The 16,653-nt window shown below is 38.3% G+C and overlaps 1 protein-coding gene across 2 annotated transcripts in view; it reads left to right on the top strand.

The window, feature by feature from the left end:
* DCAF5 (DDB1 and CUL4 associated factor 5) overlaps nucleotides 1-16,653 on the top strand; it is a 68,346-nt gene that overhangs the window by 18,855 nt on the left and 32,838 nt on the right. For both annotated transcript variants that reach the window (XM_084207612.1, XM_084207613.1), the window contains exon 6: nucleotides 14,816-15,029. In XM_084207612.1, coding sequence (XP_084063738.1) covers nucleotides 14,816-15,029 — 214 coding nt within the window. The remainder of the gene's footprint in view (nucleotides 1-14,815; nucleotides 15,030-16,653) is intronic.

Below are 16,653 nucleotides of genomic sequence, written 5' to 3'. Positions count from 1 at the left end.
TTATTTCCTTCCCTTGGGATGTGATGGCATGCTGCTTTTTAAAAAAATTTAAGTCAGTATATATGTTAATAAGAAAAGATGCAGAACAAAGTTAATAGCAGTGTTGTAATAAATTATTTTGCATAATTAATATTCTTCTTCATATTTATGATCTAATTTGATTTAAAATGGGGCTAGATCTTCAGTGTTAAGGTAAGGGATTTTTAAGGTAAGTCAAGGTTCCAAAGCCTGCTTGGCCTCACCAATTCAGATTGGCTTGGATTGCTGTGTCAAGTTCTCATCATTGTATTTAGCACTGTCCTGATACTACTGGAGGAAGCTGTGGTGCCACTACAGTTTGTTTTTCCTGCCTAGATCAGTTTTTATTGGCTGACTAGAGAGTGTGGTCAAGGCAGCTTTTTACTCAGTGCTTATGAATTTAACATGGCTTCCTGAGTGATACAGACATCTGTATAATCATTTGTCTAATGTGCTTCCAGATTTGCGTAGAGTTACAAACAAGTTAAGAGAGTTAGGTTGCAGTTTGAAATATGGTTCGACTGGGTTCTAAAGTGGATGTATGCAATGTCTGGTACCAGACTTTGGCATGCATGAGAGATTAAGCTTTTTCAATCTTTCAGATTGTGAATGTTCATTTTTCCATCATAAAAATCTGTGGTGGGTTAAGTCTGGCTGCCTGCCAGCTATAACATAAATGAATGCAGGTGTTAAGTCTGCTTTCAGCTACTATTTTTCTGGGACAGCCATTAGCCCTCCTCCTTTGCTTGATCAGAGATGTGTCCAGAACACAGTGAGAAGGGTGTATGCTTGGCTTAGGAAAAGAAAATGTCTCTAAAGCACTCTGCTGCCACTGCAGATTTTTCCCCATGAAACTCTCAGGAAAGAGGACTCTTTGGTATGATATGTGTCCTGCTAGTGGGCTGCCAAATTCAGAGTCTCTCATATTTAAATAAATTACTAGATTTTTAGTCTATTTAAAATAACAGAGCGTTTGGCAAAACTTCTAGTTGTCTCTGTGGATCTAGTTTGCTAATCTAGAAAGCTGGAACTTGGTTTTTAATGTATTTGTGGCCAACTCACTTTGTCATATGAGGAAAAAAAATTAATTCTAGATCAGTAAAGATACAATCCTCACTCTGATGAGGAAGAGGAAGCCAGAATTTATACATCTTTCTGTGCATTTCAGTTTGTTACAGTCTCTTCTGGGGAAAATACACTTAATTTTCAGGGGGTAAAAATAGTTCTTGTTACAGATAAAGTAATCCATATAATGCTGTAAGTACTTGTGGTAGTCTGCATAAAACTGAAGTTGGTATGTGTGGGAGTTTGTGAATGTTTTCCATATTCTTATTAATAATAAAGGATGCTGTAGTTGCAGGTAAGATCTGCCAAAAGCACTTTGGTTGGTGAGTTTTTTAGGCAGAATGGGTTAAAGCACCCTGAAATTCTCCATAATCTAGGGATAAACAGGAAGCTGGCTTCGTAAGCATGCCACTAGCGCAGTAAAGGAAGCCTACTGCATCAGATGCTTTCCTCACTGTCAAAAAAGTCTGCTAATGGTAAAAATTCTTGCTTCCCTACATGTTTGTAGCTCTCTTTTACATGTCTTTTATATCCAAGAGAATGTATTACTTCCTGAAGTGTAGGAAGGATGAAGGAATAGAGGTTTCTGAGGGACATGATTTGAGGGACAAGTATTTGTTTGATTGTTGAATCTTTGCTGGGATAGTTGAATAGCATAATGTATAAATAACAGTAAAAAATTGCTAGTTCTGTCTATTTCTTCCCTAGTCTACATTTTTATCTACTTTCCTGCACATGACATTCACCTGTAAGGGATTTTTATGCCTTAGCCATCAAGGGAAATTCCTTCTTTCCTTCGGTATTGATGTAGTCCATCATAGCTCTGAGGCCACTGTGGAAATTTTTCACTCCTGTCATTCCACCTGTGCTGCCAATAGAAAGTACCAGATATGTTCAACTTCGGCAGATTTGTCACATTGTGTGGAAGTGTGGTTTTGATTAGAGGTTGAATGGGTTGAAAGAAGGGGAAGAAGTGTAGATACTTTTAAATGTTTACTGTGGGTTGCCAAAATTTTAACTCCCAGTATGTTAGTTTGGACCACAGCATTCTTCCAATACAGGACATGGGAAATGGTTACATGTAGTTAGTAATTTGCTGCTGGTATAACACTTCCTGTGAAACTCATTGTCCCAACTACTGTCTGTTCTCAGACGGAGGCAGAGTTAGATAATGCAGGCACTACTTTTTGCTTCATAACTGGAAGCTGCTCTGGGGAATCTTGCTGCTGCTTGTCTGCAAAATCCAGCAAGTGAGAAGTTTGGAATTCCAAAGATTAGCTGTTTGTGGCCAGTAGCAGTACTGTAGTTAGCAATACCTTCACATAATGCATATTGCAGCCAAGAGCACTGTATGCATTGAGACTTTTTACAGGTATAGGTGAGGTTTGATAAAACTCACAGGAATTGGCTGACCTTTACTCATTTGAAGGGGATCAGGCTTGATGCTGAATTTCTTGTTTTAATCAGCAAAGGCTCCTCAGGGGAAGTATAGTTTTTCTTTGATGCTATTCAGCTTGATAATAGACTATCAGAAAAGGGGAGATTTGCTGTTAACTTCTAAACTTGTATGTCAGTCAGTGGAATATGGCTAACTGTGCAGGTTTTAAACTAATAGCTCTGCATTTTCAAAACATTGAATAGAGCAGTGATGTCCTTGTAGGTTAGAGAATTCAGATATAGATTCCATTGCTTGACAGGAACAAATGAGCTGTATTTACTTATTTATCCAGAAAATCTGAGGATTTTTACAGCAGTATATTTTTCTCCAAAATGCATGGCTCTTCTCCAACTGAGTTATGGGAGAATTTGTCTCAGCTTGCTGTTGTATGCCTCGAGCCAGGAAAGTCAGTTTTGTCCACTTCTTTAGTCAGGCAACATTAAACACTCCTAAAAAATTTAAATTGAATACTTTTAGGGCTAGGAAAGAAGTTCTGATTTTGAGTAGATTTTATTAATATACCATTGAATTGGTTAACTGTCTAATAGGAAGCTGGGAGTGCTTTATGCTTGGCTGCTAGGGTGAAGGAGGTGATTGAAAAGCCAGCATTTCTTGGCATGCATGGAGAAATTTAGAGACAGTTGCACAGCTCTGAATTGTGGAAAGTTTAGCTCACTTCAAATAATCATAATTTGATTAGTCTTGCTGACTGAGTCAGGATACAGAGGCGGATTCATTTTGCTTTTTCCCAAAGTTCATTCACAGCTTGATATCTCTGCTGTCTCAGATTTAGTGCAGCAATTGAGATTCTCTCCTTTTATCCCAGTATACTAATAAGATCTGGATGTGGTAGGTTGGCTCCTCAAAAATAGCATATGAAGCGCTATAAATATAGAACTAATATAATTCTACGATTATAAGCTGACTAGTGAGTCTGGAAATCTTATTTTTCTATTTTTAGAATGTGTAAGTATTTCTGGTCCTTCAGGTGGACGTTAAACTGAAACCATCTGTATTGTTCCTTTTTTAAAAAGAGTGCATTGAAAAGCTTGAAATGTGGTTTTGATTGAGGAGGCTGCTTCAAGGCATTCACACCACTAGATGGGGTCTGGAAGCTGTGCCTTTTTAAAAGAAAGTTCAAAGAGGGAGGTCTGTGCGTCTTAAACTATTTACAATAAAATATGTATTACAAATATTGTTACAGAATTGTTGGGGGAAACTCAGCAAGTTGGAGTACCTATATATCTCAATCAAAGACTATGTAATTTCAGGTGTTGTTAGGTACTCATGTTCCCCCTTCCCTGTTTCCACGCAGCTCCATGACCATCTCCTCCTTTTTACTGATATGAAAAGATTGCTTTTTCCCTTAAGAAAATGTTATCGTTATCCCCTTAATGCTTTCTTTTCCTGTGTTTCCTCTGACCCACAACTTACATCAACATATGTGAAAGTTTTTGAGATCAAAATTATATTGGTTTGTCCTGATAATGACCATCACACGTTTTTAAACTGATCTTCATGCTGCAATAAGGCTGAGAATCTAGAGACGCAAACTCCTAAGCTGTGGACAAGGAACACATGTTGTTAGATATTAGTGAATCATTTCGTGATTAGCTCATTAAACAGTAAGCAAAATATAGAGGTATAGAAATTTCTTCCCTGTAGTAAACAAATTACATTCAGGGGGATCTTGAGAGAGGACTCTCTTAGCAGGTTTATGAATGTTGAGGTGTGTTGAGCATGCCAGTGTGTGGAGGACTTTGAAGGTGTGGCTGCATTGTGCTGCTGGTCTGGAACTGACTGTATTTCCTAAAGTCTTTGTCTTGAGCAGAGCTTTTCTGCCAAGTGTTAATTACTAGGTGTTCAGCTTACTCATTGTACTGCAAGTAAACACAATCCAACTCTTAAAACAATCTATTACATCCATAACTTCTGGTCCATATGTATTGGAGATCACAGGTGCTTTTCAAAGTCCAGTTCTTGGCTCCTGATTGCTTTGACTTGTAGTTTATCTTACTTCATTTAGTTCCTAGCCTTTCAAAGACCTGGTGAGTATTGCCTTTTTTGGTTTTGTATCAGTGGTCTGATAGCAAGAGAAAAACACTGTTGGACATGGAAACCTTGCAGGAGGTGTTAGATTGACATGTAGCTGGAAAAGCTAAGTTTAAGGTTTAGGAGGCCTCTCTCAGTATCAAAATGGGAGTGGTAGCTGCCAGAACTACAGGAAATTTGAGAGCAGTTCTTCATAGTTTAGTTAAATGCATGTCAAATAGACCAGCTTTGCAAGAGAGGACTGAATATTACCTCTGAATAAAGGCATGGTTAATTCTGTTAGGGTTTGTTTTTTTTTTTTTGATGAGTGGTTGTGCAAGGGAAAGGGAGGAAAGGGAGACAAAGAGTATTTGCAACTCTGTCTGTACCACAGGTGATATTTGTAACCTGTTGCATAGAGAGGACTTTAGAAAATCTGTGTGGTGATGTTGAAGGTATTCTAAGGTCATAAACACAACATCATAACTGAGAAAAAGTCCATCGATTGAGGTCTCCAATGGTTGCCAATTTTAGTTTCTAGGGTCATAGCTTGAAGGTATTTGATCCTTAGAGATCACACAAAAAGAACAGAGATAGCAGTTATTTTCTGAGTAATGCTCACACATGTGCTGAATTTTTATCCTTTCTAGCTTGCCTTCATGAGCTCATGCCACAAAGTAACTGTTGCCTTTTTTTATCTGTGTGTTACCAAGATGTCTGGGATGTTGGATGAAATACTGAGCTCCTGCAAGTGTAAGTGAGGAATCAGTATTGTTTGGGATATTAATTCAGGGACCAGCCACAGAGTTTGCTTCTGACACTGAGCTTACTTACCAATGTTCAGGGCTCTTTCCTTAAAAGATAGTGCTGGTGAATTGGGAATTTTCTTCATGTAGAATCTGTAGGTGATACATGATGGCAGGAATAGTATGAGGATACTTAAAATTTTCCTTTGACTGTTTTACATTTTGACTTTTCATGTGAAGGAAAGAAGCTTCTGATTGTTATCACTTCCAGTGTGATTGCTTTGGGATTCCCAAAGCCCCTGCAGGTGGAACAGTTCTCTACATCATTGAATTGCCAAATACCTGTTTGAATTATTTCAGTGCAATAGAAGTGTGCTGTGTGTTTCTGTTTGGAGAACTTTGTCAGTCCTGCTCTGAGCAGAGCACTGTATTAAGGACTGCAGGAGAAATGTGTGTATCTTGGCGACCACTTGTTCATTGTCAGGCTTATAATTTCTTTCTCTTCCCAGTGGAATAATTTGGTGTGAATTTTGACTGACTTTATGTTGGTTAAAGTGATCCACTCAGACTACATTTTAACAAATTTTAAGTGCTGGTTTGGAACTCACCAATGTGTGTCAACCATACCACCTCAAATCGTTCAAATAACTATTTGTCTTCTTTTGCAGTTCAGGAAATAGAATTCATCCCACACATGTACCATTCTCATATGTTACATTTCTGTGCTACTGAGGCAGCTCAACTGATCAGTTTCTCAACCTAGAATTTAAAGATCTAACCAGATCCAACTTGGCATATTTTCCCCAAATTACACAGAACCTAATGTGGACACTTTCCCTCCCTATTTGTCTTCCATTATTTCTCAAGAATTCCCTTTTGAACTTTTAGAAAGTGAACTGATTATTGCTTAAGTTCATGGGGATTGATTTTTTCTGGGAATCTTTGGGATACTTTGAAGGAACATTTGAATAGTAATGGCATCTGGGGGAGTAGTACTTTTCGGATGGCTTTTGGCTTTGATTTCCTTATTGTAAACATAAATCTCTAAAATGTTTCCCACAAATTTAGCCAAAATCAACGACTTATTTAAAGTTAGAAATACCTAAGTATATCTGCCTTTCCTTGTTTCTTCTCACTGAGGGGGAAAAAAGGGAGTACTTGCAAATGAGCCTTTTTTGACTTTGGGCAAGGAGATATGGTGACAATCATCAAGGCTTTAGTAATGTTGATGACTTTCCTGCCTCGGGAGACTTTTTTCTTGTCGTTGCCTTCTTCAGTCATTTGATGCCTTTTTTTTTTTTTTGCCTTTTTTTTTTTCTTTAAAGACAGGAGTGCAGCCTAAAGTTTTGAAATATGTAAATCAGTGACTTTACTGTCAAACAATTTTTTTATTCTGAAGCAGTAATTTCTGTTGCTGGTGTGAGCATCACCTAATAGGTAGTCTGGAAATACTTAAGTTTGCAAGTCTGCCAAATACTGCCTGGCATTTAAGTCTGTGAAACAGGTACTGAAGTCTCTTTTTCCCACCCGTATGCCTTGTCCTTATTGTGGAGTTTCCTGGGACGGTAACATAGGAAGGGACCTCTCACTTAGCTTCTGTTCTGGATGTACACACTCCATATTTCATTTGCAGTCCTGCTTTATCCATGTTCTTGTCAGTCCTCTTGGGATAGAGGGCTTTCTCTGTGTTTAGTCTGGTGTCCTTCCTAGAGTGGAGTGTATTTAGAAAGATTTTTAGCTTTCATCTAGGATCCTTGGATTTGTTGATCAGACACAACTGAGTTGTGGAGGTTTGAGCTTCAAATTGTATAATAGAAAAGAGTATTCTTAGTAGCTTAGCTTTTAATTCTTTGTTGTTCTCAGATAGGGCTATGGTCATTCTTCTGTTTGGCCTCTCCTGTCTTGATTGCTCTCTATCATATGCACGGGGATTTTCTGATTTGAAGACAAAACTTTTTCACACCTATCAGCATCCTCACATTAGCACTCTTGGTTCTGGCAGGCACTTTAAGCTCAATACTGTCCCTTTGCTCTGTGGGATCCAGCTTGCTCCTACAAGCAGAGGTGCTATTCAGGTTTTAGATATTCAACACTGTGTGTAACTGTAAACAAGAAGTCAGGAAACCTGGTTTTGTTTTAGAGTGTTGGTTAGGTCTGTTGGTTGACCTTTCTTGCCCTCGGTTTTTCCTGTACCAAGAAAAGGGAAAACTGCCTACTTCAAAAGCCTCATGGTGCTTAATCTTTTGGTTAGCTTTGAAATACTTTAGCACCCAGGTCTTTCTAAAGCAAGAATTTAAAATGCAAAGTATTGTCCTTGTAATGCAAATTTTAAAAGTATAATCTGTTGCTCAAAAGAAGCTCAGATTGAATGGGTTTTTGTAGAGGGCTTTCTTAAGGCAGTAATCATTGTAAATCTTGCCCTAATCACATCTATACCTCAATTTAATATGGAGGGAATTAAAAGAGAAACTTTTTTGTCTAAAAAGGAAAAAAAAGGAGAAAGGAAAATTAAAAATAAAATTGATGACTGAAATCCAAGGAGAGAGCCTCTTAGTGCATTTACTAGGAGAACATATGAAAAATTAGTTTAACCCTATTGTAAGAGGAGGGAATTGGTCTTTGAAACATTAGTCCAGGGGAAATTGTGGTAGAACCAACCTGATGAGTCCAAAGTTATGTCTGCAGTTGTATTCACTTAGCTTTAGGTGAAAATTTATATTCATCTTTTACCTACAAGAGGCAAAAGCTATACTAGTTCAAGACTGGACTCTTCTGCTTCAGGAGCATTTTGGATTTTGCTAATTTTCCTGTCAAAAGAAAGGCCTACTTTCTTCTTGCTGCTATTTTCTTTAATATCTACTTGTGTAGTTATTGTAAATTAAAAATTCTTGCAGCTTCACTAGAGAAAAGCGGGGAAGGGAGTGTATGTATATCATTGGATAAGAAAACAAAACTGAGACTGATGTTACTCATAAGCTTTCCTAATGCAAGACAACTATTGCAGCGCAGAAATGTGCAGGAAAAATCTATTGTAGGACTGCAGTATTGACGCATGACTGATTTTGCATAAGGTATGAAAGTGGCTTCATTCTTCAGGAGGAATTACCAACTTTTACACTCAGATTATTTTTCTAAGGTAGCATTCTCTGATATCCATGTTCCTTGTGTTGTAAGGACCTTGGTGAATACTTGGTTTTGGGAACACATCCTGCTCCTTTATTTGGCCTAAAGGTCATCTTCCCATGCCATGTCTGGCTGTATTTGTCTCTGTCTGGTTATCTGATGGAACCTGCTGCTTTGTGTTTTGCTGGATTTAGCTGAGCAGTGTTCCCTGTCACAGTCTGTACTCCATCCTACAAGGTGCTATTTCTGAACAGGCTGCATAATGGACTCTGATCAGAAAATTTAGGGTTTAGAAAAAGATGGAAAAGATCAGGTGTTTCAGCTAGTTTGTTTGTGGCTGTTGGACAGTTGCTTTTTACTTTGTATTCTCAAGATTTTTTTTTTAATCAGGCTAAATTTCATTGTCATTTGGTTAGGTTTTTGGGGTTTTTTCCCCTGAAAAACTAATTGTCTGCTTCCTAGATCTCATTTATTACTTACATTACAGTAACACCTACATGATTCAAGCAGAGAGTGGGAATAAGACACTCTTGTGCCTGGTGACCCACAGATCTGTATTGAGGGCAAGCCTAGCCCAGGAGAATGTTTGTGAACAGGTCTGTAATAAGACCTAAACAAACCTTGGCTAGAGCTGGAGGAGGATGTGAACCATTCAAACAAACAGGGTTTTTTTCAGTTTTTTTGCTTGTTGTCATTTGCTACTGTTCAATCTTTGCAATGGCAGAGGTAACCTTAAATCCTGAAAGGATAAAAGTAATACAGATGAGGGGGTGAATTTAATATACTTTACGCCTCTGCTCTTGCCATCTTCCTCAGAATACTAAAATTCTTGAGCTATTTTCCTGTGAATAAAGGCAGAATGCTTTCTGGAGAGCTGCCTGAGATCACTGATGTAGCAACATTTTCATTCAGTGATGCAGTTAGGTCATAAGGGCCAAACTAGGCAAGCATTTGCTGCTACATTGTCTGGTTGCTCTGGGTACATAAATGGTGATGTTTGATGTTTTTAAGGCTCCAGTTTCTGAAGTCTGTTATCAGATAAGGATCTCAGTTATTTAAAAAAATTAAAATATTGCCCTTGTGGTTTGGAGGGAGCAGTAAAGCTTCTATTCACCTTTGAGTTTGCTGTGCAGGAAAGTTCATTAATGATGGGGAGATTCCATTTGGAACTAGTTTATATGTTTCTGACCTTAACAGTAAGCAGCAAAGTGTCATGTTCTTGAACATGCTGAATCTTCACCCTGAATTCTGTACTTTTCTTATCTTGGTGGATGGAGTTAATTTTAATTGTACGTTCTTTTTGAAGGAAAGCAAAGATATTAGTTTTGCTAATAATATACAGCCTTTATTTTATTTGGTTATTGTTTAATATCCAAGCAAGTACCCCTTACTTCCTGGTAAGGATTCTTGGAGACAGTTCTTGTGAAGGGAGTAAGATAATCAGAAGTAGTGATGATAGAATGTAGAAAAATGAGCTTGTTTCAGAAAAATAATAAAATCTTGAGTATGGCTTATATACCTTCTAATCTTTAGACACAGATGGACTTCCTTCACATTTGTTAACACTTGTAATACTTACAGTGAAATGCTGTACACTTAGTTTCTTTGAAAAACAGATAAATTGTGTCTATCTTGAGATTTCTGAGACTCATAATCTGCTTTAAAAAGGTCTGCATGATTATTGATATTGTGCTGACTTTTCTGTTATTGGTTAATTTGGCTCTTTAGTGTTTGCTTCAGGGTATATATATGAATTGTGTCCTTTTAAACACAATAATTTTCTCGCAAATAAGCCCCCAAACTTTTCTGCAGTTTTCCAGGCCAAAATTCTGTTTGCCAAGTTTCATTCCAGTTATTTTTTTGCACAGTTAGAAGTTTCTCAATTTTGTGGTTACAGAATTGCTGACAAACACAGTTGTATGCAATGGTGTGTATTAGTTACAAGCATTCAGTTCATTCTTTCCTTTTAAGGTCATTCTTTCATTAACTGAGTCTCGCTCACTGTTGTTTATGATACCAACACTTTTCCCTCGCTTAATTAATTTCTTTTCTTGAATGACACCCCTGTCCCAAGGACAGTGTCTGTACTGCAATGCAGTGATACTGCTCCTTCCCTTGCTCCACAAACTGCCAGTTAACCAAATTATTTACATTAGTGGTGCTGCTGGTGGATTCAAAGCCTTCCATTGTTTGGCTGAGCTGTATTTAGTCAGCCCTCGCCTGCTGCCTCTGTGCTGCGTATCCAGCTACGGAAATGACCATATTGCATAGAATCGTCCATTCTCTGCCTCCTCAGCCTCCCTCCAGCTCCAGCATGTGTGTTTGGATTGCAATGTTCCATCTGTGGACTAAATATTTCTCTTAATCATACAATATAACTTTTTAAAAAACTCAGAAGTGCATGTGTCTCTCTATATTGCTTCCAGAGCTGGTAGGCAACATCAGCATTCCACAGCTATCTGGGTGAGCCAAATTTGGAAGCAGAGTAAATCCGAGTAGTCTGGCTTTGGATTCATAAAAATAATGCCTCTGGCAGAAAGAGCACTCATCTTGTTCAGAAGTGTCCTTTCAGTATTGCCTTCAGATTTCTCACTAGCTGTCGTGGTCTGTGTCTTCAAGATGAGAGAATTGTTTCTGGCATGCTGCATCAGTAAACTTTTAGTAACTGCAACAAGGTGTTGCCTCTGAAACTCCTTTGTTAGTGCGTGCGGTAAGTGGCAGTTCTAACATGAGCAACGTATCCAAACATGTCTACCCTGCCCCACATAATCCTGTGTGAAAAAATCCAAAAGTAACACTGACTAAAAGTGCAGCACAACACCCTGGTGCAGCTAAGAAAAGGGATATAGTCATCTGAACATGCTTAAACACAGCACTTCTCTTCCTCTCCCTCCCCACTCCCCAAAAAAAAAGTAAGTGCAAAAGCTCTCATTCTGACTAATTTGAAGGTCTTTAGAGCTTCTTGATTCAGACATCCTGTTTAGTACTAATGAGCATTAGTACTGTAAAAAATAACTTCTGCTGGCTTCTTTCTTGGAAAGGGCTGACTGCTTTTTTCCTGCAATTTTGATGGAGATGGATACTCTAGAAGGCATCTCAGGCAATTATTATTTTTTCCTAAAATCATCATGATTGTTCTAAAATCACCAAAATTTTATGATGCAAGTTACTGAAGTCTTAAGTTTCCGCAGTTCTCAGTACTGCTACCATGTGCACTGCCTGCAGTATGAGGTAGAGAAAGAGAGATTTCTCAAATCATTTATATGTCCTCTGTCTATGAACTAGGTGAGAAACTTTGCCACCAAGACAGGGCCATGAGCTGCACTCTCTCCATACACATCCACCCCCTCTTATTTTTGAACATATCTCTGAGATGTTCTGTCCTAGGAGGAAAGAGAGAGCAAGCAAATATTTTTCCTCTGTTGGGATCAGGAAGTGGATGTTTGGTGGGGGCTTGTGTCAGTTTGTTCACCTCATCCCCACCTGACTACTTGCTGCCTCTTTTCAGAGTTTCTTAAAGGAAAATACTGTGCAGTTAATTTAACAAGGCCTTTCAAAGAGGCAGAGGGAAAGCAATCAGGACACAGCAGGGTGGGGAAAGAAGAAAACTGCTGTCTTGTGATTAGTACAGTGAAATGATGCACTTGGAGCTATAGTGTCAGACTTTTGGGGCCAGAATTAAGGCAAGTGGGGAAAGTCATTACTCATACATTATAAAAGAATGGCAAACAGCTATTTTAGTATTTCTTTCTGTATCACCCAAACTAGCTCACTGGTTTTTTTGTTGTTGTTGGGGGTGTTCTTTTTTTTTTTTTTTTGAGCCAAATGTTTAAGAAAACTGCAGCAGGAACTGTATTTCCGTCAGGTGTGGCTGAATTGTGTTGAGTGAGGGTCTGACGCAAGCAAAGCTGTGGATCTATTGAGAAGTATTAACTTTGTAGCTCTTTAATTCTAGACTTTTCATGTGTGGATGTTTTTTACTGAAGTTCTAGTCTCCCTTCCTTTAATCTCTGAAGTAAAACATTTTTTGGAGCTTTGTCACACTGAAGTTACTGCAACACAATACAGAATTCAATTCCAAGTGTTTGCTTTGGTACCTTTGACTGCTGTAGGAGCTTAATGAAACATCTGTAAGCAGAATGGAAGCCAGTTTAATATTGCACTCCTATTGCTATAAAATATAATCTCAAATGATCTCAGGCAGGGCATAACACTAGTAATGATGGAAACTCTGCTTGAAGACTTGAAAGGGGCATCTGGTAGGCTCACTCGCAGGCAGGAGAGAGTTCTGGGCTGTGATTTGGATTAAGGGGGAGAACTGGTAATGAGGAGAGAAGCTTAATCTTGGTGCAGCAGTGGTTGCACCTAAACATTAAGTCTGGTTGGTGCATATTTGTTATGACCTTCCTATTCATGTTGGACAATTAATATATTTTTAATTAATAATTAACTTTTCTTGGCCAAAAAAAAATCTGGAATTGTTTCTTCTGCCTGTTTTTTGTGTTGAGTTCTTGGTTGGGTTGGAATTTTGGGGGATTTATGATGTTTTAGCTTACTTTTTGAAGAAAGTGGAAAATTCCATAGAAAAAGAAATGACTTGCTAAGACCTATCAGAAAAGGAGAGGCAAAAATATCATATGTGTTTTGGTTATCCTGTTTTGTTTTGATTTTTAATGCCTAAGTATTTTGAGGAAGTGAGTACTTTACTGATCTCAATTAACAGAAACAAGGGCTGATGAGAGGGTTCCTAAATCCTTGTCTCTAAGCTTACATTTTCTAGTATTAAATTCTCTCATGTTTTAATTAAATGCTTTGAACATAATTAATAAAAGCTTGGTAACTTTGCCTTGGAGGAGAACATGAGACACCAGGACTGTTCACGCTGATAGAAGTTTTCTGAAGTTTTAGTGCCCAGCCTTAAGAACTTACTAGTTACTTGGCTTTGAAAATGTGACTTCTGGTGCCTTTGTGGCACCCTGGCTTTGACTGTTCAGTTCACAAAGAGTGTGTGTGTGTGAGAGCAGCATATTTCTAGGGCATTCATTATGTAGAGTCTTATATTTTGTGTTGGTTTTGTTTAACTCTGGCTTAGGAACAATGGTTTTTTAACTTTACAGTATCTCAGGCAATGATGCATGTTTCGACCTGTGTGGAATGTGGCTTCCCATCCATGTTGAGTGACTCATTCTTCACAATTGTTGGGGCAAAGGGCTGTATCAGAAGGTGTTATGCATTAAAATCTGTGAATAAGCTTCCATCTAGAATTTATAAATTCTGAGCTGGCATGCTTTTCTGGTCCAGAAGGGGCATAAAAGTCACAGCTCTCAACAAGATTTGATGGTTATTGCTCAAAACTGAAGTGTTAACAAAAAATTGAGCTCTAGTCCTGCTTAGGAAGATTTCAGTGATCACTAAACAAAAAAAGTGGTAAAATGTCTTCCATCTTTGTCTTGCTTTCCATATACACAATCATTTCAAGAACACAGATTGAATGAAGTCTTTGAAACAAACTGAAAATCTGTACAAGTTGCATTTAAGGTGTGCTTTGATTAACTTTTGATTCCTTTATGGAACAGATTCCATTTCTGTTACTTTTTTAAAGAGAGTCTGGAAACTTGTGAACCTTTGGTTTTGTTTTGTGTATGTCAATAAGAATGGATACAAACACTCCAGCTCTGAATATACAGCCTTATATGGAACAAGGAAATCAGCTAATCCTGCCACATGAGAGTTTTAGGTAATAATGTCATGTGATAACATAATTGTCTTGCCTACTTGGCAGTATTTTTAGATGAAGCTAGTTCAAGATTAGCTAAGCGACTTATTTTAGCATTTCTTGCAATAACATGTTAGTAAGATGTCCTTTTATTTAAGACATCTGGAACTGATTGTGGAGTTTAAACATCCTCTGATGCCCTGTAGAGATATAAATAGAAGCAGAAGAGAGAGAATGGCCAGCCTGTCTACATTTGGAGAAAATGCCATCTGGTGCCAGAGCAAGGGTAAAAGACTGCTTGGTTCAAGAACCAACTAACAAAAAAAGCTGAGTGCTGGTAGGGTCAGTCTCAAAGGCAGACATCCCAGAAGTAAAAGGACAGGCTTTTTAAGGCCAAGTGTTCTGTCCAACTTTGCTAATGTATTTTTAATTGACAAAACTACTCGCAGTCTTTAACTTCTGTCTTCTGAAGACTTTACAAACAGCATTTTGATAGCTTGTCATTCAGGTTTCATATTAAGATTTTTTCAGGAATTGAAAGCAGAAACTAAATAAGATTGTAGTTTCCTGGGCTTGTTTGTTTGAAAAGCCTCAGTAAGATTAAAGAGTGTTCTGTCTCCAAGTAGTTGAGTTGGTATGTGCAGCCCATCTCACCTGGTCCCACCTGTCTTTTCCCAGTTCCCTGCTCCGCTATGGTGGGAACCTTTCCCTTCAGAGTGCCATGAGCGTCCGGTTCAACAGCAATGGCACCCAGCTGCTGGCCCTGCGGCGGCGCCTGCCCCCGGTGCTCTACGACATCCACTGCCGCCTGCCTGTCTTCCAGTTTGACAACCAAGGCTACTTCAACTCCTGCACTATGAAGAGCTGCTGTTTTGCAGGTGATCGTGATCAGGTAATAAGCAAGCAATGCTGCCCTGAGTCTCCAGAGTTTCCATGACTGTTTGAGAACACCTTTGTGAGGGTGGCTTCTTTCTGATTCAGCAGATAACACAGGAAGCAGGACACGTACAGGCTTATTCAGAGCTGTTTTGCAATGTGGGCTCTGAAAGAAGGAAAACATATACCAAAACACACAAGAAGTTTTACCTGTTGTTTGATGTGATCTAATACTTACTTGGAAGATTATATGCAGAAGAAAATATTTGCTGTCTTTTTAGGTGCAATTAATACAACGTTATCTACTCATCTACATATGATAAAGAAGCATCTTCCTTGCATTTCAGTTTTGTTACAGAGTGGTGTAGAGGCAATCCCACAAAATGTAAATATTGTGTATTTATAGATTTATTATTTCTTATTTCAAATTATAATGTTTTTCTTTTAATATTCGACTACTAGATCAGGTAGGATAGGTCTTTGTAGGTCAGTGATCTGTAAGCAGTGACGGCAGGTGGTTAGAAAGGGATAGTCTGTTACTGTTAATTCACTGAGGCAGGGCTCTGTCCCTACTACTGATCACAAAGAAATAGGTCACACAGAGTGGCTAACAGTCATATGATTCTAGAGCCAGATATTGTCTTTGGACAGCTGTATTTAATAATCACAGGCACTGTTTAAGGTCAAAATATGTATTTTCAAGCTATGATAGTATCAAACTATGATCTGAAAATTTCTTAACTGTCATCAGCAAAATTCCTGCACTCAGAACTTGATGACTAATTCTATTGCTGCTGCTGCAGGAGGCAGAGTTGAGCTTCTTTCAGATTGCAAGTAGGAAATACATTTGTGTCACAGACCTTGAGCACTGTTCCTTAGTTCTGAATATTTTTTGACAAGAGTGTGAAAATGTGATAATGAAACTCATTTAAAACAATTGAGTGGCCTGCTATAAAGCATGGGAAAACACATGTGTTGGTTAAGAAGAAAACCACTGACAATTGGTGGTCCATTATTTAGTCAGCCTAAAGATAACACACTTTTCTCCTCTGGAACTCAGTGTAGAGCTTAAATTATGTGTACACTCTGACACATAATTTGGCTTCTCATTTGTTACTAAAGATGTCGAGGAAAGTTTTAGTATATATTGCTCTGCTTTCTAAGGCATTTTCTTATGGGTATGGTATTATTTTAACAGGAGGAGTATGTCTATTCTTATCAGGCTGATGTGATACTTCAGGAGCCTGCCTTTTAATAAAACCTTTATATTCTTGTGGCTTCACAGACTTTCTGTTTAGATAAATAGCAGCACATAATGCTGCTAATGAGTTGGAAATCAGCAAAAGACTATTATAGTCTCTCATAAAACTATACGAAGCTAATAGAGAAGATGAACTTTTCTATGGAATGTTAGAGAGATGTAGAATTTGACATTTAGACACAAGCTCATACCCATCTTCTAACTGGAAGGAAAAATGATAATGAATTCAGAAAATGCCAACACATGCTCCAACTCTATGTCTGAAACTGTCCAGTAATGTTCAAATTCAGTGGCTAAGACTGTCAACACTAGGGGTAGCCCTTAGGGACTGCCTTTTACAGGGAACCAATTCCAGCTGCAGGTGTATCTAGAAAAGAAG

This window comes from Fringilla coelebs, assembly GCF_963513975.1.
Source record: "Fringilla coelebs genome assembly, chromosome: 6".
Lineage (NCBI taxonomy): Eukaryota > Metazoa > Chordata > Aves > Passeriformes > Fringillidae > Fringilla > Fringilla coelebs.
Note: the sequence above shows the minus strand (reverse complement) of the source record. Positions and strands in the feature narration are given on the sequence as shown.